The following is a 26,517-nucleotide window of genomic DNA, read 5'->3' on the forward strand; positions in this document are numbered from 1 at the left end:
AAAGGCAAGGACACATCACTCCACTCCCATCCACGCCATAAAAACCAAGGATTTGACCTTCTCCAAGGGGAAAATAGGTGTTTTCAAGAATTTCGCTCTGGACCCTTTGGAAGGGTCAGGAGCGAAATTCAAGTTTTAGGACAAACTCCTTCACTCCTTCACATCCCATCACTTCAAAAGGCAAAGACATGTTAATCCACTTCCAAATATGTCCAAGGAACTAAAATGTTGGTCTAAACAAGGAAGAAAATGAGGTTTATGGAGAATTTCGCTCTGGACCCTTTGGAAGGGTTAGGAGCGAAATTCCCAATCTTGGACAAAATCCTCACTTTTCAATGCTTTCATTCCCTTCCTAAGGCAAGAACATGTCCATTTACCCCTACTATGTCCAAGGAACAAGGCTTTTAGTCTAAACAAGGAAGAAAATGAGGTTTATGGAGAATTTCGCTCTGGACCCTTTGGAAGGGTCAGGAGCGAAATTTCCATTCTAGGTTGATTTTCACCATTTCATCACCTCAAACCTTCTTTCAAAGGCTAGAATACCTCAGGTCACTCCAACCATGCCTTAGAAGTCCAAAACTTGGCCATGGCAAGGAAGAAAATGAAGGTTATGTGAATTTCGCTCTGGACCCTTTGCAAGGGTCAGGAGCGAAATTCCTATTCTTGGCTCAATTTACCTTGAATTTGACTTGACTTCGCCCTAGACTCAACCCTTTGATGCATTTCCTTTCATATCTTTGCAAATTTGCTCAACCATTCAATGACTTAGGTGAAATATTAGGTCCTTTGTGAAATTTCGCTCTGGACCCTTTGGAAGGGTCAGGAGCGAAATTCACATTCGCTTTGGACCCTTTGGAAGGGTCAAGAGCAAAATTTGATATTTTAGCCTCTCCATTAGGATTCATATATGGAATATAACATTTAAGCTAAGTTACCGGTTCGGGTTCGGGCACCGGTTCGGGTTCGGGCACCGGTTCGCCGGTACGGCAAAATTTTGAAAATGGGTTTGGGTTCGTTTGGGTTCGTTAGTACAAAAACATGTAAATTATATATATATGCAACCTATAAGCATGAATTAAGATTAGCATGTCACATAGCATCATATAAACAACAAAACCAACATAAACTTGTAATCATAGCATCATGATCATACCATAACAGCATCATATACATCAAGTTTAATATCAAAATGATAAAATATTCAAGTATCATTGTATCAACTTTCAACAATTTAAAGTTTGATCATTAAATGGATTCTCTAATGGGGGTTTGGGGCAGCGCCCCCAGCGGGGTCAAGGGGCAGAGCCCCTTGCGGGGTCGAGGGGCAGCGCCCCTCGCAGGGTCCCGGGCCAACACCAAATCACAACCTTCAAACCCACACGGAACTCCATGGCGTGCATCAATTTTCTGCTTTTTTAAGACGTCTAATTTTCTGCTTTTTTAGGTTATAACTTTCACTTTTTACAAGGCGGAATTGAAAAAAAAATTAAATTTGCATTGTTTTTTGACTTTACGGGCCGCCCAGCCGCCCGGGTTCGACTGGGTTCGACCCCGGGTTCAACTGGGTCGACCCACTCTGGGTTTTTCGAACCCTGGTCGAACCGGACCCGTACCATGGACCCAGTCGAACCCGGACCCGTACCAAGGGGGCCCAGAGGCAAACCCGGTAACCTAGCATTTAAGTATAAGTGACATTTCCTTATATCTTTCTTCTTTCTTATACTTTAAGTTATATTCCATATATATTGTCAGGATGTTTGAGAGTGGTTTTGGACCTCCAGGAGTTATAATGCAAAATCTAGTTTTTGGAGGATTCTTCAATTTTCTAGACTTAGTCAAATTTCAGGATCAGGATGACATTCCAGACAGCACCAAATTTTAGGACATTTGAGGATCAGGATGACATTATGTATTCAACCAAGGTTTGATTTAGCAACTTGAAGTGCGACTAGATAGTACACAAAAAACACCCTAGGAATGATCTAAATTACCCCTAATCATTCAATTGACTTGACCTCTTGAGGAGATCCACCTGACTCAAGCAGAGCCTGCTATCCTAATGAGCCCCCTGGCGACCCTTCAAATGCAAAAGGTCAATAGACAAGAACCTAAAAGACCTAAAAAGCAAACCCTAGAAAGCAGAAAGTAGGGGTCCCCATTTGCAATGGGGCGATGTGTGAATACGACACAACACTAATGCAAATCGTGACTCTCTTTCTTAGAAAGCGATTATGTAGAGGGCTATTTCTAATTTACGCAATCTGCGTTATCTCCTCATGCACAACAATAGGGTGGAAGCAAAACTATGCTTTGGATCGACTTTGACCAAGACTATCTTGTTTATTACTTTGCAGATCTTTAACTTCCCAGTGAAGTCTCACCGTATAATGGTTAAGCTGCTTCATATGTCTACCCACTTGAATTTATTAATCTTTTCCATACTCTTCGCTGTTGTAAGAGAGTCGGCCAAGAGTATCGATATGGTAGCCTTTGGCCTTTATGTCCTTCACCGAAAGATATCTTCTCCAGATGGTCTTTTGACAACGATCTCTCGATATATTATGGCTGTTTTATAGAATCACCATCAAGGAATTGTTTCATAATATACTAAGGCTTCTATATAGTGACGTTGCTTATTGAATATTCTTTCACTTTATTACTGTGTTTTATATCCTCAACAATTGTATATAATATCCTTCATTAATAAATATTATATTAATTAATAACTATTATTTCATTTAGGTTATATATATAACCTTCAGGGAGGGGACATGACAACCCAAGAGAAAAGGAAGTTTGAATGTTAGCAAAATCTACAAGTTAGGTGGCAATGCCACAAGTATACCACATCCAAAGTGCGGCAAAAGTGGTATAAAATGCACCAGCAACTTAGGAAGTTTTATAATTCCAAAGCAAAGCACTTTTGGATGGTATAAGATACCTAGAATTCAGCCAATTTCAGCAAAAATGGGTTAAGTAATTAGTGACTGGCACCTGCCAATTAAAGCAAAATGAGGCACACATCTTTGATGGTTTTGTCACCCAAAATCAAGGCAAAGGCCGGACAGGACCAGGACAAGTTTGATGAGCAGAATTGGGAAGCCATCATGCTTCTCACGCTCTCCATCACAGATGACCAATTGCCTCAGATTCCCTCTGGCAAGTCAGCATCAAATATTTGGAAGCACCTGAAGGAATTGCATGAGACATCCGACAAGAGCTGAGCGTTCTTCCGGAAGAACCCTTTGTTCTCCATCATGATGGATGAACGTATGTCCTTACAGAAGCATCTCACCAAGATTAAGGAAATTCGAGATCAGCTTGAAGCTATTGGTCAGAAAATGGAGGAAGAGGATATGGTAGTCATCACCTTGAAAGGTCTACCTAAATACTATGAGCACTTCATAGAAACTCTCAACATTACTTCAACGAATGTTGATCTAAAATTTCCAAAGTTGTGCACCAAACTTCAGTAGGATCGTTGGAAACAACAATTTGGTAGCAATGCCACTTTGACCTCCACCAAACAAGCCTTCACAGCCAAATCCTTTCACAAGGATAAAGGCAAATCTCAGTCATCTCAGCAGAAGGGCTCCAGTTAGTCTCAGGGTGGTTTGAAGAAGAAGAAGGTTCAATGCAACTACTGTCATAAATATGGCCACATGATCAAGAATTGTTGCAATTGTTTGGCTTCCAAACAGTGGAAGCAATGAGGGTCTCAGCCTAAAGCCAATGTCGCTGAGCACACAGAGCAGAAAGAGTCTGCCTTTTACGCCTTCATGGCTAAAAGACCTACAAACCATGTGAAGTCTTTTGCCTGGTATATAGATTTTGGTGCATCTCGACATTTCACTCATCGGCGTGACTGGTTTACAGAATTATCTCCCTTTACTAATTCAGTCATTTTTGGAGGAGGTGAAGAGTATACTGTTGTTGTCAAGGGCAACGTCTAGATACAGTCTGGTGGGAGGAATGTAATTTTCCTCAATGAGCACATATCTGGTTAATAAGTGAATTATAGTAAAGGTTGGTGTTGAACTTTTTATTAGCATTTGAAATATCCCCTATAAGGATAATTTTAAACAAACTTACAATTTTCACAAATCATGTTTGACAGGAATTTAATCAAACAGTTTGCATTCAATGTTATTTTGAAATAATTTTATTATCACTCATATTTAAACTGATTTCCCGAATACCAGGGCTGAAAAATACTCGTTTCACAATAAAATGCTCAGAAATATGTTTATCAAGTATTTATTGATGATTTTTGGATGCTGCTACAACCACTAGCAATTACAAAAAAGTTACACAGAACAACTGAAATCACAGAAGTATTTTTTTTAATATCAATTGCTGACCTTTTGAAAGACTTCAAATAGTATAAACAGCGACATAATGAACTCCAAATGTATCCAAAATATTGGTAGGGCAGTCTCTAAAAGGGTATGGCCTCATCCAAAAATGGTACGGCAGGGTTAAAATTTGTACGTCAGCCTCCCTGCGTTTGCTATCTACTTTTTTAACAAGCTGTGCTGACCTTTGGGTTGACCTTGGGCTACGTTGGAAATATATAAGGCCCTAAGCCTTGTCAATATCAATCACTCCAATCTATGAAGTAGTACAGCCTTCTTTGGGAGAAAAAAGTGGTACAGCTGGGTACTACTCAGCCAAGGTAATATTGAATTGGTTTCTCCTGCATTCACTGCACTTTGCACTTATATCCCTTTTTCACTTGCACACACACACTACGATTTTCTGATTTTTCACCTCACACATCACAAATATAAATTTATTATTTAAACTTGCAAATCTAGCAAACCTGTAAATCTATGACTTCAAGAAAGATAATTCTTTTCAAGCAATTTCTTGCACGATCTCCTTCAAATCTGCACATCTGCAAACCCTATATGAATTTGCCAAAGTTGGCTAAAATGGGTTTCCGTACAATTAACCACCAAGGATCCACGGGTTTCTATCCTAGGGTTTTCTCTCACAAAATGCTTCAAATCTCCACAAATAAGAAAAATAATATCCAGCATGAGAAAATGAGCTTTCTAATCTTCTTTTGTAATCTCCCAATAGAACTTTCCTGAAGGTACTTTTAATTTTCCGTTCAAAATATATCACTAAAGCACTTTTATAAAGTGACTAATATTTGCATCAAGAATTTTATTTTATTGGACAACTTAATTTGATTAATTAATTTATTCCCTATCAAAGACCAAAATTAGCCTACGAGAATTAAATAAGCTAAAAGGGACACTTTTGGCTACTCAGCGAAAGGGGAAATTACAACACTCATCTTTCTTCTTGGAAGTAACTTTGTGTGTTTCTAAGTGGCTTGCTTCTCTTAAATCTTACAACGCATTCTTATTGTTCATCAATTAGTGTTTTTTGTTTAAGCATCTCTTGTTGCTGATGTAGATAAGATGGTCTTTATGTAATGTCCCCTTCCTAATTTGCCCTAAAATCACAATTGCAACAAATAAGGGTTAGGGTTACATCTTTCCAAATAAATCTCTTTAATAATGTTATTTAGGGATTTTGAACCCTGCAATCACATTATGAAATATATTAAACATAATGGTTAGGTAATATTGCTGACATCATTCGTGAATAAATCTATGGTTAGAGCAAGGAATTATATATTCATCATTACACAGCAAGTCTGATTTGTATGTGAATCTCAGTCATAGAAGATATGGAGTAAGAAAGCACTGTAGGGTGCCCTAAGACAGTTGCTCTCCCTCCATCCAATCCTCCACCACACATCTGTCACTATAGATCCTTATGTTTATTAATAGTCCTTCAACATAGGTGTTGGAAGGGAAATTGCAATAGGGTACCCTTAGCCATTCTCTCCCTTTCACAATGCAATAGGGTGCCCTGCTAGGTGTTCTCCCTACTGATCATTGTAGCAGGGTGCCCTAAGATGTTATACCTAATCGCAGATTCCTTCCTTCCTTACCATACATGATGGATAATTATAATCATATCATTAAATGCATAGATGCTTAGATCAGACAATCAAATCTGCCTACCATTGATCTCATTATATATTCACATATATAATTGATATAAGTATATAGATAAACAATGTATCTATTTCTGCATACCACAATAATATTATTACGCAGATTGGTCTGTCATGAATGGGAGAAGTTCTATTGTTATTTGATGCTGGAGAGTCAAATCTCCTTCTTATGAATTTATGATTCCTCCTAATGTATTTGAAGATCTCTTATTGTTTGATGGTGATCCTTGCCTTGATGCTAGTGGATTCTCTTATACCCCATGCTAGCCATTGGGGAGTCATGACCATTTTCTACGAGTTGTATTGCTTGTGAAGAATGTGTCCCTTCGATTGCTGCCTTTTGGGAATAATTGCCCCTTAACAAATCATTGTTAAGACCACAGTTGAAAAAATTGCCAAAAAATCATCTGGATCACGAGTAATTGCAGGTCGAAACTGTTGTGCCTTGCACACACTCCCCGTCGTCGACAGGTGTTAGTGTAGGTTTTTATTTTCCTAGTTGGGTTTATTATTTTCCCTTTCCCTAGGTTTTTCCTACACTTTAATTAAGCTTGCTTAGGTTAATAAAGCATGTTTACTTAAGACAAGTGGGTATTGAGGTGTCGACATGCTATGAAGAGGTGCATTTACTATGTTTGGACCATCACGGTGGTCTCTCCTCATTGGCCAGTATTGCCACCTCCACCCCTCTCTTGAGTCTATATAAACATGTTACCTTGCTTGTATTTTCATATAGTTGGAGATAGTAATCTAATGCTATTTTGCCTTGGAGCACTTCACATCAGTTTTCTCTCGGTATCACTATTATGCTATTTATTTCATTTGCATTTACAGTTTATTTGATCTATCTCTTTCAATTCAATTCTGGGTTGTAATTTGTTTCTCAGATTTTAACATGGTATCAGAGCGCAGGTCATCGGTTTGAGTCCCTCAAGCCCTAGACCCTTCATCTGTAAGTTGGCTTATCGACGTGGTACGTAGTGGGTACGAATCCTACATGGTACGTGGTTGTATCTAGCTCTATCGTGTGGGGGGGTGTTGGCGTAGCGACTATATCCACAATGAGATCCCTCTCCACCACAAGTACGTGCTTTTGGTGTGACGGCAAAAATCTAGACATCTTCACCAAACCCTTCACTGAAAGCAAGTTCATTCATTTGAGATCTTTACTTGGGGTGCGGCAGGTGTTCTCTTTTGTTGGGGGGGCTTCTTAGTTCCTTTTTTCTCTCTCTCTATTTTGGGGGGGTGTACTCTCCTTTATTTGGGGGAGCTTCTTCTTTGTTGGGGGGGAGGACTATGTACATGGGTACCTCATCAGGCTTCATTTGCCGGGACCCATATTTTTCACCCACCTAAGCTATGCTTAAAGGGGGGTGTTAGTGTAGGTTTTTATTTTCCTAGTTGAGTTTATTATTTTCCTTTTCCCTAGGTTTTTCCTACACTTTAATTAAGCTTGCTTAGGTTAATAAAGCATGTTTACTTAAGACAAGTGGGTATTGAGGTGTCGACATGCTATGAGGAGGTGTATTTACTATGTTTAGACCATCATGGTGGTCTCTCCTCATTGGCCGGTATTGCCACCTCTACCCCTCTCTTGAGTCTATATAAACATGCTACCTTGCTTGTACTTTCATATAGTTGGAGATAGTAATCCGATGCTATTTTGCCTTGGAGCACTTCACATCAGTTTTCTCTCGGTATCACTGTTATGTTGTTTATTTCATTTGCATTTACAGTTTATTAGATCTATCTCTTTCAATTTAATTCTGGGTTGTAATCTGTTTCTCAGATTTTAACAACAGGATCCCCCTTTCATTGTTTGCCTCGTTGAGGTCTTGCATAGGGATTTTGCCTAGTTGGCAGAGTAGATTTCAAGGATGAGAAAGAAAAACGTGGAAAGACGATTTAATTTGGAATTTCAAGTTGATCAGAAGTCCTAAGTCCTGGAAATGGTGAGGCACGAATTAAGTCTCAGAAAGGGTGAGTCTAAAAGGTCGATATGTCATCAAAAGAGGAGTATGTAAACTCGCTTTTTGACTCAAAAGGCCAAGTCCCCCACCCCTCTAGTTGAATTGACTAAGCAGAGTGGAAAAAGAAGGGCATATAAAAGGAATTCAACACTTTTAGGAATCTTGCAAGAAACATAGGAAAACTCACATTTTCACTTCAAAGGCTGAAAGGGTTTCAAGGATACAAGGGGTGTTCTAAATGGCAAGGTATTAAAGTTCACACTTTTCACCTAGAAGCCGAATTTACAAACAAAAGAGTCTTTAGAAATCGTGCATTTTATTGAAAAGGCCAGAATTTCACTAAGTGAAGGGCGAAACAACAAAGTTCAGCACTTTTTTAAGTTTTGCGAGAAAGGAAAAAGAAGTGAAGTTCGCATTTCAACCCAAACAGCCAAATTCACTTAGCAAAAGGAATGAACAAATGAGAAGTCCGGCTTTTTTTTTTTATTTTGCAAATCAAAGGCAAAACTCGCACTTTTAATAAGATCGCCAAGCCACAAAATAAAGTCGCGCATTTTACTTTTAAATCCCAAAATCCTTCTAGCCAAAGCAGCAAGGGCACAAACTCCGTGATTTTATAACTTTTGCAAGAAACAAAAGCTCACAAATTCTTCAGAAAGCCCGAATTCACCCAAGCACCGAGTTTTCAAAGCAAAGAAGGGAGGCGTTTGAAACCTAGGTCACACAAATTCATTTAAACATCCGACTTTCTTCTTCAAACACAGAAAGGGAGGCATTTTACATGTTTTCTTTGAGGGAGCCAAGTTTATTTTCAGGTTGCACACCATGTTCAAGGACACATAAAGCCAAGATTCGACGTTCTTATTTTGCAACGAGCAAAGGCGTATAAGGAGTCCACATTTTCTCTCGCAAAACCCCAAGTTTTCTCCTTAAGTGTGAGAACCAAGCAAACGAGGCATTGTGAAATTCACATACTATTTTACTTCCCAAGGCTTTGTTCAAACAGCATGAGGTTAGGAGTATAAGCCGCACCAACAAGAGCATTTGCATCAAATGAACAATTCAGCTATTTGCCAGGTATGCTTAGTCGCCCCTAAAAGGCTTTAAAATTTTCATAATGATGGATATCCATGTTTTGAATAGGGTTTTGTATGCAAAGAAAATCACGCAAACTTTGAAATTTAACCCAAGAGTCCGCCATTTACCAAATTCGGGTTTCAACCTAGAAATTTTAAACTTATAGAAATTTTGGAGATTTTGAACTTAAGCTGAAAACATCAAAGCATCTTTTTAGACGCCTTCGAAGTGCTTAATTCTCCTTTCTTTATTCGGCAAGCAAAGCAAGTTCAAGAGGAAAGCGCATTTAAATTGAAAACTCTTGCATTTTGCAACAAATCGGCAGTATAGAGAACATCGTTTCTAGAGAACCCATTCAAAATCAACAACCAACTGAATCCCAAACCAAGTGCACCCAATTCTCATTCCCAACCACACCTCGGAATTCGAATCGTTCAAACAACAAACTGTCGAGCAACTTTCAAATTTTGATGCTAACGCCGTCTTCGGACACCACTAACCTCATTTTTACCTTAAGTCGGCCTTGTAATTCATGTCCCAATGTGTAGGGTAGATGCCTCGTCAAGTGGCGGAATCCTCAAAGGCACCCGACACAGCAAGAACATCCCAAGTATCCAAGCTAGATTACCCCCATAATTTGGAAAAGATGAAGTACGGGTTTTAGGGGGTGACACAAGTTAAAAGTATAGAGTAATTCGGAAAACATTGGCGATACAAATTTCGGACATGATATCTAGCATTTCTAGGATATAGTGTATGATCCAAATGCATACGCAAAAGCAAAGCGAATGACAGAAAGTGGCATAGCCCAGGCAGTAGGCTATCCAGAATTATGAGCTTGTTGTGGAGGTCGCCAAGCATTATCTACCAGATAGCCTAGTAGTGGTTGCAAATGGGGTAATGATGGTTGACTTCACTCTGGAGGCTAATGGAGAAGCCTTCGATATCCCACTCCCTGAAGATGCCATTGCGGTGACGATAGAGCAAGGTCAAGCGGCTTATGATGCTAATCCCAACAGGTGCAAGGGGAAGATAAATGAGGAATGGTTTAAAGAAAGAAGACCCCCCAGCACCAAGATCCCAAAGAAGGCATACAAGAGTGATTTTTATGAAGAGTATGGGGATATGATAACACTGCTCAGCCAAGTCATGGGACTTCCTCACTCCAACCTTTTCAAAGAATGGATGTTCTACTTCATGGAGCAGGTCTTTCTAGGGAAAATCAAATTTGACTGGGCCCAAATTATAAGTGACAATATTCATACACAGATGGTCCAGCTTGCCGAAAATAAATATTTCACAATGTCCTCATATTTAGTGTATATGTTTGCCAAACACCAAAGACTTCTAGGATTGATCCACTTGGGAGAAATCGGTATTGGGTCAGGGAAGATAAAGGTGTATGATTGCTAACTGCAGCTACACTATTATAATATCAATCAGCCGCAGAAGAGCAATATAGCATATGCAATAGGCCAATATGAGCACGTGAATGATGCATTCACCATGCACCTGGTTAGGGAGATGCGGGAGGGACCACACCAATGGATATCTAAACAAGCCATGGCGCTAATAAGAAAGTACGGGACCTGGTTCATCCAATTTCTTTGGTTCACCTATTTGAGGAATTCTTGCTTTGAGGGTTCTCCTTACCAACTCCCATGGTACCCCACAGACAGGTTGATCCTCCTAGAAGTTTCTAGGCAACCACACTCAATAGGGCAGATTCTAAGGGAAAGGAAGATGTCAGGAGTCACATTCCCTATGGCCATAGGGGGCAACAATGTATATTTTAAGATGTCTACGCAAGTTGAGTCGTCAAACGAGGAACTGGCATCATACTGTTTGCAAGAGAACCCCAGCAAAAAGAGTTTTGATGCTACAGGATTAGGACGGAGGGCTTACGGCAAACACTACAGAAATAAGATGAACATAGAAGACTATTGGGCTAGCTGCAAGGATGATTTTGAGGTCCGTCAGCATGTGTACTCAAGGCTTAACATTCACCAAATCACAACCTTTGAGTATGCTCAGGTCCCTAATCAACTGCTAGACTACGAGGATAACATGTTGCATCATGACTATGAGGCTATAAAGGATCTTCCTCCCTCAATAAATTGGTCCCAAGATCCAGTCACCGACTTGGAGGCCATAATGGAAGCCCCAAGGGGGCTCACTGATGCATGGTTGTATCAAAAAATTCAAGAATTAACTCATGACGGGATACAATTTACCTATGACCTGATGGGGGACTTGGAGTACCACTCATTGGAAGAGGAAGAGCCATCAAGTGCTAAAAAGGAAGAAGTTGAGATGAAACCCGAAAGGAAGCGTGGCAAGGCCAAGGCCAATAGAGGGGTAAGAGCATCCAAGAGGATCAAAAAGAATAGGAGCCAGTCGCCAGAAGCACTAGCTCGAGAGAAGATACTAGTAAGAAGACCAGTTGTTGCCACCTCGTCAAGAGATCCTAGCCCGGCCAAAGAAGTAGTCAAGATTGAGCAACTACCTACTTCTCCCCCGCCAATTGATTCAGCCATCGCTGAGGCAGTTGATCCACAAGAGCCCAAGGGGTAGGAAACCGCAACACAGATCATTGATCTAGACGAGCCGAAGGATCAGGTCGAGGAAGGAGAACTATAGCCCAATGATGAGGATAGAAGACAAGAGACCAAACAAGAAAAGACTGAGGAAGAGGGTGATAAAGATGATGGGACAGCTACTAAAAAGAATGAAGAGCAAAAGGAGGATGACAAGGTAAAAAATGATGTTGTGGAGGAAAAGGAAGAAGGAAATAAAATTAAAGAGCCCCATGCTCACGAGGAGCAACAGATAGTAGAGGTCACTCAGCAATTGCTGAGTGAAGTAGGAGAGAACTCGACAATGAGTAAAGATCTAAGCATGGAACTAAATCAACCCTCCTCCCAGGGTAAGCAGTCGCGACTAGGTAGTGAATCTGTTGAGGCTTCAGGACAGAAAAACACAGAGTTGATTGTCACCTCAAAACAACCTACCCCTCATGCATGGTTGTAGTCTCGGATACATAAGAAAACCGCAGCAAGGCCACCCATAAACATGGATGACTTATTCTCTAGGATAGGAGAACCTCAAGCCAAAGGGAAGAAGAAACCGAGAACCTACTCCAAGGTCACCAAGAATGCCCAACAAAACTGGACAATACATATTGCTGCTCCACCCGAAGGCAAATCAGCTGAGGAAGTTGCACTGGCCAATTATCGTATTATGTCAATCCCACTGGGAAAAGCAACAAAAGAGCAACAAGTGGAGGAGTTCAAGGACTTTGTGCAGAACATATTGGGCTAGCTGGAAAGAATGACGGTAGAACGAGATATCTATAAAGCTCGTGCTGAGCAAGCCGAGGGCTATATAGATCATTTGCTCAAGCCACTGCAACATGCTACTGAAAGACCTATGTTCCTCGTTTGACATTAGCACAGAAAACCACAGCTGAGTTTGAGGGAGTGCGCGACACGACAAAGGTGGTTAGAGAATGGATCGAGACAATCAAGACAAGGGGAAACCAAGTGATTGAGGATGCATCCAACATGACTATAGATCTGGAACAGACCCGTCAGAGGATACACGATGCTAAGGAAGAATTCAACAAATTCCAGAAAGCGATTGAAAGGCCTCTTCCCATCATGAGGGCATTGTTTTGGACTCACCCCCGCATTCCTGCACTACGGGAAATCCTTGATCCCCATGAAATCAGCACTTTTGGGGAATGGTGCCATATTTTTTACATGAAGAGTGACATGGTAGACTACATCAGCAAAGGATCTGATGTCAGGACTTTTTAAAAGGACCCTCAAGGCATTGATCAGTGACTAGAAAGCTTCCATGGAGTATGATGAAATGAAATTGCATTGGAATGGTCGACTGAAAAGTGATAAGACCACATACTCCACAACTGACATAGATTTCGACAGCACGCTGCACACAGCAATACAACATTTTGAAACCTACAGGATAGACTGGTTCGAACAGCTAAGAAGAATGGACAATCATTGCGAGAACATCCACTTTCAAATGCATAATCCTCCTATTCCTCCCCTTAAGGACTTGTGCACTGTGTGCTTACGATTCCAAGAGTATGTTCGTGCAGAGTGGGCAGCAGACCAAGATATTTGGACAAGATATTTGAAGGGAGAAAATAGCTTTTTGTAAAAAGGGGAAAATATCTACTTTGGGATCATAAAAAGTGCATTCCCAAAGTCAATTATTTCTCCCTAACTACCCAAGTACACTCATCAAATTTTGAGCTCCGTGCAAATGCACTTTTGGGGGGACAACTTTATGGTTGGTAATTGATTAGTTAGTTGAAGGGTATGTCCCTTATTTACTAGGTAATGGGCAGTCATGCTTTCTAAGATGATTTTGGGCCACTTGTATGGTTTAATCTAGGCCATTCATCCAATTTTAAAAGTCTACTCAAAGATACTGGTCGAAATATACATAGAATTAATGGAGTTAACAGTTGTTATTTCCTATGAGTGCATGATTCACTTCTTCACCGTTTAAATTTATGTTATGCATTTTGCTTTCAAGTAATATACTCAGGTTGATATTTGATAGAGGTCTTTAGTTCATACCATTAAGGATAGGCTGATTGCCCATCCCTTTGTATGGTTAGTCTGAGCTTACTAACATTCTCGGTTCGGTTGTTAAATGCTAAATGGGTGAATGTTTAAATTCAACATTTGTGTTTAATAACTTGAAAATCTAGATTCCTCTGAAGATTGCATCAAGTTTTATTTAGTTGTGTAATTACTGGCGAGGTAACTAAATAAAACATGATTATTATAAGATCTTCGTCTATTTGCCTGAATGTATTGTTTTAGATAGAAGTAGTTAGTATCTCTCTTTCCCTTTCTTCTTTTTACTTTTTTTATATAAGTCTGAAAGTAGAATCATCATGGTAGCATCAAATTTAATGCAAAATCGAATGAAAACTGACTTGTAGACGTCTAGGGGAAATTTTACCAGACCTTTTGCGCCAAGTCTATCCATTAACATAAGTCCCCTTTGTGTCTACGAGCAAGACACATGAACCTCTGAATTATCCCACAGTCATGAACTGACAGTTAAAACCTTGAATCGACTTCTAGTAATCGTTTAAGCAGCACCTGAAGTCCCCTTATGCAAGAGAGAATGGGATTGCTAATAGATCCTATTCTGTGTTGACCAAAAGGAGTTGAAATCCGACTTTATCCACGTCAATAGAAACCCTAGCCGAGTCACTCGCCATTAAAATAGGCTCCAAGTTTCTGCAAAAACACGCAACATTTTTTAGGAAAAAAATCACTAAATCCCACGAGTTAAACCGTGCGTCCTAAGAAATACTCAGGCATTACAAATTTTATTCACATCTTTTATTTCGGCAATTGAAGTAGTTTCTAAAACTCTTTAGGCATTCTAAATTTGATTCACGGCATCCTAAATTTGATTTGCAGCTTTTATGCTTTGATTGATGTCCATACCTTGTCTTTGTGTATCAACAATTGGAGCAAGTTTTAGAGGATTTCATATGATATATTCAAAGATTAAATTAATTGATAATTGGCTTTTTTTTAATAAAAAATAAAAATGATTATAGACTATAAAGTATAAATATTAGACTTTAAAAATTATTAATTTAAAAAAATATATATATATATATTTTTTAAATTATTGTATTTATATATGTTTATTTCAATATAATTAAAAAATAAATTTAAAATGAAGTTAGTTTTATATAAATGTGTGCCTTCGAAGAATATTTTTTTAAAAATGTATTTTCAAATGTTCTATAAAGTTGTTGAGTTATTGCTGAATTTTTCCCCGAGTTTTCACGAGTTTCGGGTTTTTTTTTTAATTTTGGGCTTGCTGAGTCCAAGTTTTTCAACTATAGTTAAGACTAATCAAAGACGAGACAATTATTCAAGAGTGATTGAACCTTGTCTATCCATTACTCCTATAATCACTACATTGATCAATCCTGATTGTGTGATAGGCGATTGAGGTTTTTATGAAATTGGGAGGTCTTACCCAATATGACAATTTTAGACGATTGGATCACTGTTTTATATGATGTCAGATTGGGGGAACATGACAGTCCACCCTTCCCAAATTTGCTTGTCCTCAAGCAACTCATACTAATATGCTCTTGAATTATAATGATCTCGATGAATCATGGTTAGTATATTTGCCTCAATCCCACTACTATTATAATTCTTTAGGATCATAAGGTTGATCACATTATCTAAAGTATGAGGACCATTTATTGTCTAATGTTCTTAAGAACAAACTCAAATTAGGTAATGGGCAAGGCCTATGATTTTAAGACAAGTTTTCTCTCATCCTCAAAGAGAAGCAGCAAAGACATATAGCATTGATCTAAAAATCAATATCTTTTTGATGTCATTTATAGCTGCAAAGAACTAATTTGGTCTATCCCTGCACAGTTTCATAGATATTTCTTGGATTCAAAGTAGGGTATTTTAACATCAATGCTTTGGATAACTACGACTCGTGATCTTACCTTCAATTATGTCACTTGACTCCTATGAATGATCGAGGAATTGTGAGTATTCATCCCTTCAATGGGGTTACAATGCACCACAAATCTCATGCGATTCCGTATAATCTTTCTTTCAAACAAATCATAACATCAATTACCTATTCCACTTTTATCCTTAAGAGATTATTCGAACCTTATGAGTTGAAAATAGTTTGGAGTCTGAAACCAAGAACTTCCTATTGCTGAAAAAAATGAAGTCCTGAATTCATATGTCGAATTGCTTGTGAGTTGGTTGATAATTTGATAAGTGAATGTGTGTCTGTGTGTATGCTGCGATTGTTTGATTATGTTCTTTTTATGATGAGAAAACACTCAATTTTTTATTGATTGCTTAGTATTCAATATTTGATGATTGGTCTTCATCGATATTTAATGATGGATAATTGATTTATCACTTGATTGATGTTTGTCAATTGCTTGTGGATTGATAGATTGCTGGTGGCTTGAAGAATTTGATATTTCGATGAATTGCCCAGTTGACTTGAAGCCAGCATGAATAATTTGATTGATGGCTTCAATAGGAAATGTCGATGATCGAATGATGAATGTATGATTGATCTACATAGAATTGATCGTTTGAGTGTTTTATTGCAGCTGTTGATAATTTATTCAATGTTGCATTCAATGACTAATTAGGAACTTGAATGAATTGATATGTGATGACCTTTTGAAATACTCACCTCTTTTATAGCTTCCAATGTGAGGGAGTCACAACCTTTGATAGTTAATCGCTACCCTTGGGTAATTATACTTTATTTTATTAAAACTTACCAAATTCTTTGGATATGCTTTATGCTGAGTGGGGCGGAACATTACATTCAACCAAGTAACCCATTTTAGCAATTGCCACTGTAAAACATATTTACCCATTGACACTTATTACTAACATTATAAAAGTATCAATGCCTTTTTCTTAAATCTCCATACACCCCTAAAGAGATGCCTTCCTTTTGGGAGAGACATAACTCTTGTTAACAAACCATCCTTATCTTGTCTACGAACTTAATCATCAACAAATTCGTTGGTTCAAAATTCCATTTCCTTCATGCAGTTAGTGTGATCCATCAAATCTCTTTGGCTAGAGTACTACCTACTGAGACATATTGTCTTTCATATATAATGGCAATTAGTAGACAACTTACAACACTCATCAGAGATCTTATACTGAATATAAACACGTTAGGTATGAACCAAACACAAAGCATACACATAAAAACATGGAGCATACACGTGAATACACGTATTCTTAGATTCCTTCTTGTTAACTAGAGTGATTCATCGATTCATCTTTACCCTGCAGGATGGCAGGATCATGCTCTGATACCATTTGTAATGTCCCCTTTCTGGACCACTCTCTATTTTTCCCAAAATTCACAAAACCAAATCAAACAAGGCATATAATATAGTTAGGGGTACATTTCTTAGGAATAAGATGAACTAATTCTATTCTGGAAACCTGCAATCAATTAGGTAACATTGCAGACATAGTTCATGAAATAAATTTATTATTATTGCAAGGAAATCATATATTCATCATTACACAGTAAGTCTGAATTGTATGTGAATCTCAGTCATAGAAGATATGGAGTAAAGAGGCAGTGTAAGGTGCGCTAAGACAGCTATTCTCCCCCCATGCAATTCTCCACCACAAATTCGTGGCTGGAGACCCTTATGTTTATTAATAGTCCCAGAACTTAGGGGTTGGAAGGGAAATTGCAATAGGATGCCCTTAGCCATTCTCTCCCATTCACAATGCAATAGGGTGCCCTAGTAGCTGTTCTCCCTACTGGCCACTGTAGCAGGGTGCCCTAAGCTGCTCTCCCTAATTGCAGATTCCTTTCTTCCTTACCCTACATGATGGATAATTATAATCATATCATTAAATGCATAGATGCTTAGATCAGACAATGAAATCTGCCTACCATTGATATCATTATCTATCATATATTCATTTATATAATTGATATAAGTACATAGATAAGCAATGTATCTAATTCTGCATACCATAGTAATATTATTACACAGATTGGTCTGCTGTGAATGGGATAAGATCTGTTGTTATTTGATGCTGGAGAGTCAAATCTCCTTGTGAATTTATGATCCCTGCTGATGTATTCAAAGGTCTCTTATTGTTCAATGATGATCACTGCCTTGATGTTGGCGGGTTCTCTTATACCCCACGCTAGCCATTGGAGAGTCATGACCCTTTTCTACGGGTTGTATTGATTGTGAATAATGTGTCCCTTTGGTTGCTGCCTTTTGGGACTAATCACCCCCTTAACAGATCATTGTTAAGACTAATCAAAGACACCCAATCACAAATTAATCATTCCTTAATTAATGTAGCATTCGGGAGAATTATTCAAGAGTGATTGAGTGATTTAACAAGAAGTATCTAGTAATACCAATAAAAGTTTTATTAGGGAATTTGCGTATACCTGAAAGTGCTTATGTTAATGCTGAAAACCTTGTCATGAGGAGGAGCTGCAGTTCAATACAACATAAGAGAAAATATAAACTATATTGCTTCATTGTGGAACAAGATTCATCCATCAAAACCTAACGGTGAATCATAACTAATCATAAAGATGAACCTAATGATCAAACCAGGACCAAATAAGTAAAGAAATCCAAACAGCCTCCTGAAAAGTGTCAATGAAAAATGATTCTGGCTTATACAAGCTTATTGATTATATTGATCTTACATTTGGAAAGATCTATAAATAGATAGCAAACCTCTAGATTAAAGAATTTTCATCTACACAAGGCAAAAAGAAAAAAAGTCATACTGCAACTAGAGCATTCTAAACAAAAGTCAAAGCATCTGAAACAAATTAAAGATATCCTTAGCATATGCTTTCTGCCTTTTAAAACATTATCAAAATACTTAGCAAGCTACGATGCCCCATTTATGTTGACTTAAGTTCTAAGTTGCCGGTTCGGATACGAGTTCAGGTTCTGGTTTGAGAACCCAATTCGCCCGTACGGCAAAATTTTGAAAAGGGGTTTGGGTTCGTTTTAGGTTTGCAGTACAAAAACAATGTAAAAATTATATATATATATATATGCAGCCTAGACGCATGAATTAAGATTAGAATGTCACATAGCATCATATAAACAACAAAACTACCATAAACTTGTAATTATAGCATCATGATCATACCATCATAGCATCATATACATCAAGATCACTATCAAAATAATAATATCGAGTTCAAGTATAGGATTAACTTGTGTTGACACCAACTATGCCTTGCGTTACGGCCTTTTCTATGGTCATCTGGTACCACCATTCTGATTTGAATGTTCTTCACCCCAATGTTGTTCTCTGATCATTGTACCAGCAGATTTGATGCCCATTCACATTGAATAAAAAATGATCCAGTTTGGGATCTTGAGGATATTCTGAAGCCCTTGGTGGTACTCTTTTAACATTTTGGAGTCTCATCTGTCACTTTTTGGTATATAGTAAGGCAAAAACAAAAACATGTTATTTTCTTTTGGAGGAATGAGGGTATACAAGTAACAAGATTAACTATAAACCTCGTGGTAAGGAGCAATAAGGTTGCTTTTGTATAAGGATGCATGTTGGTGGTACCCAACACCTTGATCAAACTGGGTGTGTTTTGTAACTTGAAAATGGGTACTTTGCACTTGAACATGATTATGCATGTATCCTTCACAATCCAATCCTCACTACAAATTTAATGCTATCAGTCAAGTCAGAGACATATTTGTAAGATTTTGTGGTACCAATAGATTTCAAGTGGCAAATTGCAAAAAAAAAGATGTTTTTGGGCACCCAAGTGTCCTGGTTCGCTCTAGACGAACCGGCTCGCCCAGGAACGAACCCTAGCCAGCCCACAAGCAAACTAGACCAGGACCCGTACCTGAACCGAACCTGACCAGTACCAAGCCCTTAGACCAGCAAACCCTGCAACTTAGCTTAAGTTTGAGAAACTGAGAATAATGTAGGCTAATAATCACCTTGGACAATCAAATTCAAATTAAAAATGGTTACCAACAATGTTAGCAGAGATCCATTGATCATATATAACCAAACCAGAAAAGAAATTATTAAAACCTCCACTTAAGATAGATAAAAGATAATCTAACTGTGATTCAACTTTGAAATCAGATACACTAGAATGCTCTCCCCAATATTCATGTTTTGAAATAAAAAATTTAAATATTATTTAGTCATGGGGTAGAAAAATCTAATTTGGCATTGATTTATCATGATATTGCAAGTGCATTTTAAAGGGAACTTTCTCACATAAGACCAAGTCTTAGAGATGCAAATTAAAATTTAAAGAAAAGATTAATCATTAGGCCATTCAACAAATGATGTTGTATGTGCAACAAAGGTCTCAATGGAGAAGCGATATCTTTGAATAAATTGTTCATCCTTCTAAATACAATCAAAACAAAATCTCTAAATCAAGAAGAGAATGAACATCCTTTTGCAATTTTTTTATATATTTTACCTTAGTGTTCAAATTTTATTTTATTTGTTTAATTTTATTATGTTTATTTTCTTTGATTTTATGAATTGTAGATTTGTTTGATGTTAGATATGCTCACAATTAGGCCTCAAATTTGATGGTCAACCCTACTTGTCATGAAAATTTTATGATAAGATTCTAATTAATATAGAGTTTTATTTTAAAATATAAACATCATAAAGTCATATATATGATGATAACTAATGTATATCGCAATCTTAAAGTGTATCTATTATAAGTAAGTTTTTAAATTTATATTTTAAAATATTATTAAAAAATATTTTGAAAATTAAATTACCCAAATTTCTAAATTCATATTTGAAACTATTCTAAAAATTTGGAACTTCAATTTTTTTAAATATTCTAAAAAAATTTATATTTTATAATAAATATTATAAAGTTATACATTAATATTATAATGAATTAGTACAGTTTGAGTTGGCCTAGTGCCGATCAAAAATATTATAATGAATTAGAATACTATATTATATTTATTTATAGTAAAAAAATTCGGTTTATTAATAAAAGTTGTAACATAAAGTCTAAAATTGCAAAATCAACCACTTAGAACATCAAATTCTAGGCACTCACTTAAATGCTGCATATGTTTGGAGTGACAATATAAAGTTTGAGGGTTTATATTCTTTGGTTTCTTTAGAGTGAAAATATGTAGTTTGAGGGTTTATATTATTTGGTTTGTTTATCTGCACAGACAAACAGGCTTCTGATTTTAAGTTGCATTCTGCATTTTTAGGTTTTTTCCATCAAAGTCAAGCTTTCAAAGCAAAAACAGAGCTGCATTTGTAATTAGATGAATGAATGAACTAACATTAATGGATGAAACAATCTTAATTATATTGACCTGAACATGACCTAAAATCAACCATATTCACCATATTGAACTGAACATGAATTAAAATCAACCATATTAACCATAAATCCATATAAATCCTACTCAAATTTTCACCATGCATGAAAAACAGTCTGATAAAACACGAAAAGCTACCGCAGGTTAAGGTAAAATGGCCTGACAATTGTAGCTAATACAGCCATTAAATTTGAACACCCAGCAGTGTTGTGGGTACATATTAAAGATAAATCCGAGACTCTCCTAGTCGTGCATGAAAAAAGAAGTGGCAGTGTACTTACCTAGTTTGAGGCTGCACATGTTGCGGATTCCTCAAATATTTTTTGCCAGATTACTAATTCAAATGAAACAGGCGAGTAAAGTGGCATCGTGTGGGATATAAAAGTATACCTGTTGGTTTGCAAAGGAGCTTTCATGGCTGAACGGTGCGAAGGGCAGACGTTAACTTGTACTGTTTTTGGATGGCACGTTAAAAACACGTGGAAGCGAACAGGATTATCCACCCAAAACTGATTATCTTGCAATTCTATAAGTCCATTGAATTTTGATGTGGAATGAAAAGTGTGCTATGAAACACGGCACGTCAAAATCTTTTCTGACAATAGCATGAGACTTTTCTGGTGGGAGTTCCTCCCCTAAAATAGCCTATCGGATAATTAAAATTTAAAGAAAAGAAAAATTATTTTTTGGAAAATAATATATGTAAAACAATAGGCACTTATTATAATGCCTGTGGTTTGTACTACATAGGTGGCATCAGAACAAGTCATGATGTTGACACCAAAATAGTAAATTCCTGACAATCAACAACATCTTGCTCTCTAAAGAGACGAGGATGATCACAAATTAGGAATTTAAGACAAAAGAACATGAAAGGGACACCAATAGAAAAGTAGTGATGGAGTAATGCAAGACAAGTGGAATCCACTCATGAGTGTTGGGACTTGGGTGATATTCACCTACGAAGAGTCCTTCTAGGAAGAGTTTATCTAGAAAATACATTGCATTGAATTGCAGTGACTTTTCAAGTTTTGTGATAAAACATTTATGTTGACTTATATGTGGTGTTGTCGTAAAATATTAAAGTGCAACATACATGGTTGGTTGACATGCAATGGTGTTGTGATAGTAACCAAAAGTCATCTAGACAATGAACTCACAATTGCAAACAGAAATAGCATCCACTAGAAGCATGAATAGTGATGCAGGAGAACATGCTGCAAAACTTGAGTTCACATGGCACAATCCAAGAGCAAGATAATGTTCTAGAAGATAGCACAAGGTACTTCAAGTGTTCAAAAGAAATGTTATGTTTGTGTAAGATACCACAAATGAGGAGCTAGTAGTTGTTGATGTGTTTTTTAGGACACCTTAAACACAGAATAAAATACCAAGTATTCTATCCTCTCTTGAACAAATAAACCTCATATGCTAAAGAATATGATCGAATGAGACAACTGCAAGCTTTACAATGCAAACGATCTACTTTAAGTTCTGGACAGACTCAGTGGATGATGTGATCTTGTCGGTAATCACAAAGGGACTTACACTTATGAACAATGCTGGAACGTGGTACCTTACCTATCTCGCTTGGAAAATAAAGACAAAAGTAGGTAAGGATTAAGAGATCTAATCTAATCCTAACAATGTAAGAAATAATCGTTGACTTGATGATGCCAAACCAAACTTTGCTTTGCCATGAGGAAACAACTACACAAAGATGGTGCAATCTCCTAAGGATAAGCGAATGATTTTAATATCACCTATGCACACCAACAACATGAACAATGAGGATAGAATAATTGAAGTTAAGCTTTTAGAGAAGTTCAATCTAACCACGCACTGTAACTTGCAATCAACAAATTCCAAGTGGTATGAACATTAGGCTTCACCTTTATCAACAATAAAATCTTCCATTCATCTAACACATCTAGAACTATGAGAAGTAGAGACCATGCAACATGTTGAAATAGCACACAACATCCACCATATTTTCAATGAAAATAGTATGCTTATTTACAACAAGCCTTGGCAACAATCTCCTTTAATCCTACTCTACTCTAAAACTGCTACTAACTGTCTATCTAACAACTATTAACCTTTACAAATGAGAGAATAGAGCGTCTCATTACAGTTTAAAGGCTCAGATTGATTCAAGACCAATGGCCAAGATTACATGATAAAAGCCTAATTAGGGTTAGTTACAACTAACTCCTTCTGGCCAATGAGAAAATTACAATGTTAAGGACACATGTCCTCCTTTAAATGTGAACCAATAGGAATTGAGGTTAGGTATGTAGAGTAATATTTGATGAAGTGTCATGTGTCACTTGCCCTTACACTAAATGAGTATGATACATTGAACCTAGGGGGGCTGCCTTGTCACAACTTGAGTGAATGATGATGATTGGATGCCACCTCATCTTGTACTTGGTAGATCATCACAAAGTGTTTGTGATTGAGCAATATCTCTTGATAATCAACATTATCCAAGTGCTCCTTGACAAATGTGACGATGGGGCATATTCTCAAATTGTATCATTTTAGTGATCTTTTCTTAACTCTTCTGAAACTCTCTTTCTTGATCAAACTTGCATTTTCACCTCCTGACTTGAGAATTTTGTTCTTGTGATGCTTGATGTAGACTTTGTGATCCTATGCTTGATGTAGAACCCTTTGTTCATGGAGTGCTTGACCTTGATCTCCCCTGTACTGGCTTTGAATCCCATGCCTCAAAGTGTGGGGGGGGCATTTCCATTTTTGCAATGTTCCTCAACTAAGATTACCTCCTTGTTCTGACTCTTATTCTAGGATTTTTGAAGGCAAATCAAGATTGTAAAATTTCCTCATTTTCATTGTGATACCTTGAAACTCCTGATGTTTGCTTGATTCATCACCTTGTGTTAAATTTCATGTTGACTTGCTTCCCTGGCTTAAAGTCCTAATGATAGTGATGATGCTAATGTATAGTGATGTTGTCTTGATGTTCAACATCCTCTTTGAGTCCCCTCTTCAAGTCGCTCCATCCCATAGTTGTAGAGTCTTTAGCTATTACCCTTTCACTTGGAAGAGATGTAGTGGGTCAAGAGCTGATCAAGCCAGGGGTCTCTCTATGGACGAGGTAAGGTATGTTTGTTTTCAGGGCTTAGGAAGTGAATGATTCACAATGACCATCATCTTTTGCTTGCAAAATCAAAGTTGAAGTGCAAATTTGGCTAAGGCAGATTTGTTTTGGAGAGTCAATATTCTAAAGAAGGAGGAGTTGGATTTCAAATTCTCATGAGAAGCTTGGAGCAAATGGATTAAGACTGCGACTTAAGCATTTTTTATGCATTTCCTTTTCCCAGCTAGGGCATTGCCACCACTTCCTTTGCTCGACCTAAGAATTGAGTTACTTCCTTTGACACTAGAAATGTGCAACCTAAGGCATAATCACTTCCACTTCTCCCAGCACTGCCAATGGGTGCTCAATCCCAATCACTCCCATTTCCACTCCTCTCCTTCCATTCATTCTCTACTTCTTACCTTCCACTCATCCCCCTCCTTCCATCATATTTTCTTCCCTTCCCTACACCCTTTCTTTCCTTGCATCCTTTATCTTTCCTCTCACCTTCACCCCCACTTCCTACCCTTTCTTCCATCCCTTATCCTACCTAGCTCCCTTCATCTACCTTACCCCTCGCGGCATCTCTTTACCACATCCCCTCTTCCTTTCTTGCCACGGCACCCCTTCCAACTCAGTCCCTTCCACTGCAGCACCATTGCTTGGGCCCCACAAACCTTAGTATGGAGAGCGAAATGTTTCCAAGGCATTAACAATACCACTTCACAAGCCTGATCATCATCTTCCTTTGACCACTAAAAGAGCAAATTAAGCTTTTCGATTTCCTTTGATTGCCTAGAAAAGCGACTTAAGACTTTTCCATTGCCTAGGACACCTCTTCACAATAGTTTATTCCTTTTGATGGTCAAGATCAGCAAGTTAAGGGATTTCAATTTTCAATCAAGTATCAAGAGAGTCTGATTTTATTGCCTTGGAGTTTGGAAGTGCGATTTAACTATCTTGGACGATTTTCTTTGCTCAGCAACCTAAGACATTTCCATCCCTTTGCAAAGGATATCAGCGACTTAAGGTTCTACATCCATCCCTCGGCAAAGGATATCAGTGACTTAAGGTTTTGCATCCATCCCTAGGCAAAGGATATGAGCAACATAAAGAATTGCTAGCTTCCTAGGCAATGACAATGTGGGACTCAAGGATTGGAAGGCTTCCCTTGGCAATGACAGCATTTCCTTTGCCCTTCCAAGGCAGTGACACCACTTCTTTTGCCCTCTCAGATCCACAACCAGGCATAAAGCCATTGTCCTTGCCCTCTTGGAGCCGATCAGTATCAATACCCCACTCAAATGATGAAAAGGATGCAAAGAAAGGAAGGAAGAAAGCTACTTCCTTTGCCCAATGAGAACAACGAACTTCCCTTGCCACATGAAACCAATGCAGATTAGACCTGTCTCAGACCTGAGACTTATCAAATCAGGCATATAAAAGTGAGAAATCAGACATAAATCGGGCCTGAGACACAAAATCAGACTTAAAATCAGATGTTTCCATGATCAGAGAATTCATCTCCAGATTTAGAGAAGGTAATAGGAAGCATGATTAAGTACTTTTTTCAATGTCTTAATTCAAATTATGTTAGTTTCCAAGTTTGATGCAAGTGGAATGAACATGCAAAAGAATTTGGAGAAAGTCAAAGTTTCATGGCGTGGAAGGAACATCAGCTCACATACAACAAGATTTCACCTCATAAGCAAAGACAAGGGTCCAAGGAAGACATTGTACCATTTCAAGCCTCAAGCTCATACAAGGCAGTTGATGGGATCATCCTAAAGGACTTCACAAGATCACACAAATAAGGAGTAAGATCAATGCATTCAAGGCAAGAAGGAAGGATCAAGCATAAGCATCACAAGGTCTACATCAAATGCAGCACTAAGGAGGAACTCCCAAACAAGAGAGGAAAGGTGAAATGATCAAGAAGAGATGTGCCTCATTTATTTATGATTACAACTTGTGAAGAGTTACAAAGAACAAGCTGGGGTGGTGCCCAATCACATCTAATCAAGCTAAAGCGTCCAGATTCAATGTACCAATCTTATGCAACAAAGAAATAACAACATGTGGGCACAAAGTTCAATGTACCTACCGTCGTCATCTATTGGTCAATTATTCAAAGGACACATGTCCTATAATGCCCCCATCCTAGTTAGGGACTTGGGGTTGAGGAGTTAGCTTATTTTTGGACCCTTGTAGGCTAACAGAGTATGGATAAAGGGGTCAGTAATGCAGTATCTTCAGGAGTGGTTTGTCTATTTGTTCTAGTTCACTGTTGAGTTCAGCTTTGGTCTTCGTTTCATCAGTTTCTGACACTTTATGAGGATTTCCTATTTTTTAGGGAAAAATTGCTAAAAATAGACATGGT

The 26,517-nt window shown here is 37.9% G+C and overlaps 1 protein-coding gene across 3 annotated transcripts in view; it reads right to left on the minus strand.

Annotated features, from left to right (window-relative positions):
- The window catches only part of LOC131065051 (uncharacterized), a 134,019-nt gene that overhangs the window by 36,604 nt on the left and 70,898 nt on the right, over nucleotides 1-26,517 (minus strand). For all 3 annotated transcript variants that reach the window (XM_057999433.2, XM_057999431.2, XM_057999432.2), the window contains one exon: nucleotides 18,100-18,145. In XM_057999433.2, the coding sequence (XP_057855416.2) occupies nucleotides 18,100-18,145 (46 nt within the window). The remainder of the gene's footprint in view (nucleotides 1-18,099; nucleotides 18,146-26,517) is intronic.

The sequence above is a fragment of the Cryptomeria japonica genome, chromosome 11 (genome assembly GCF_030272615.1).
Source record: "Cryptomeria japonica chromosome 11, Sugi_1.0, whole genome shotgun sequence".
NCBI lineage: Eukaryota > Viridiplantae > Streptophyta > Pinopsida > Cupressales > Cupressaceae > Cryptomeria > Cryptomeria japonica.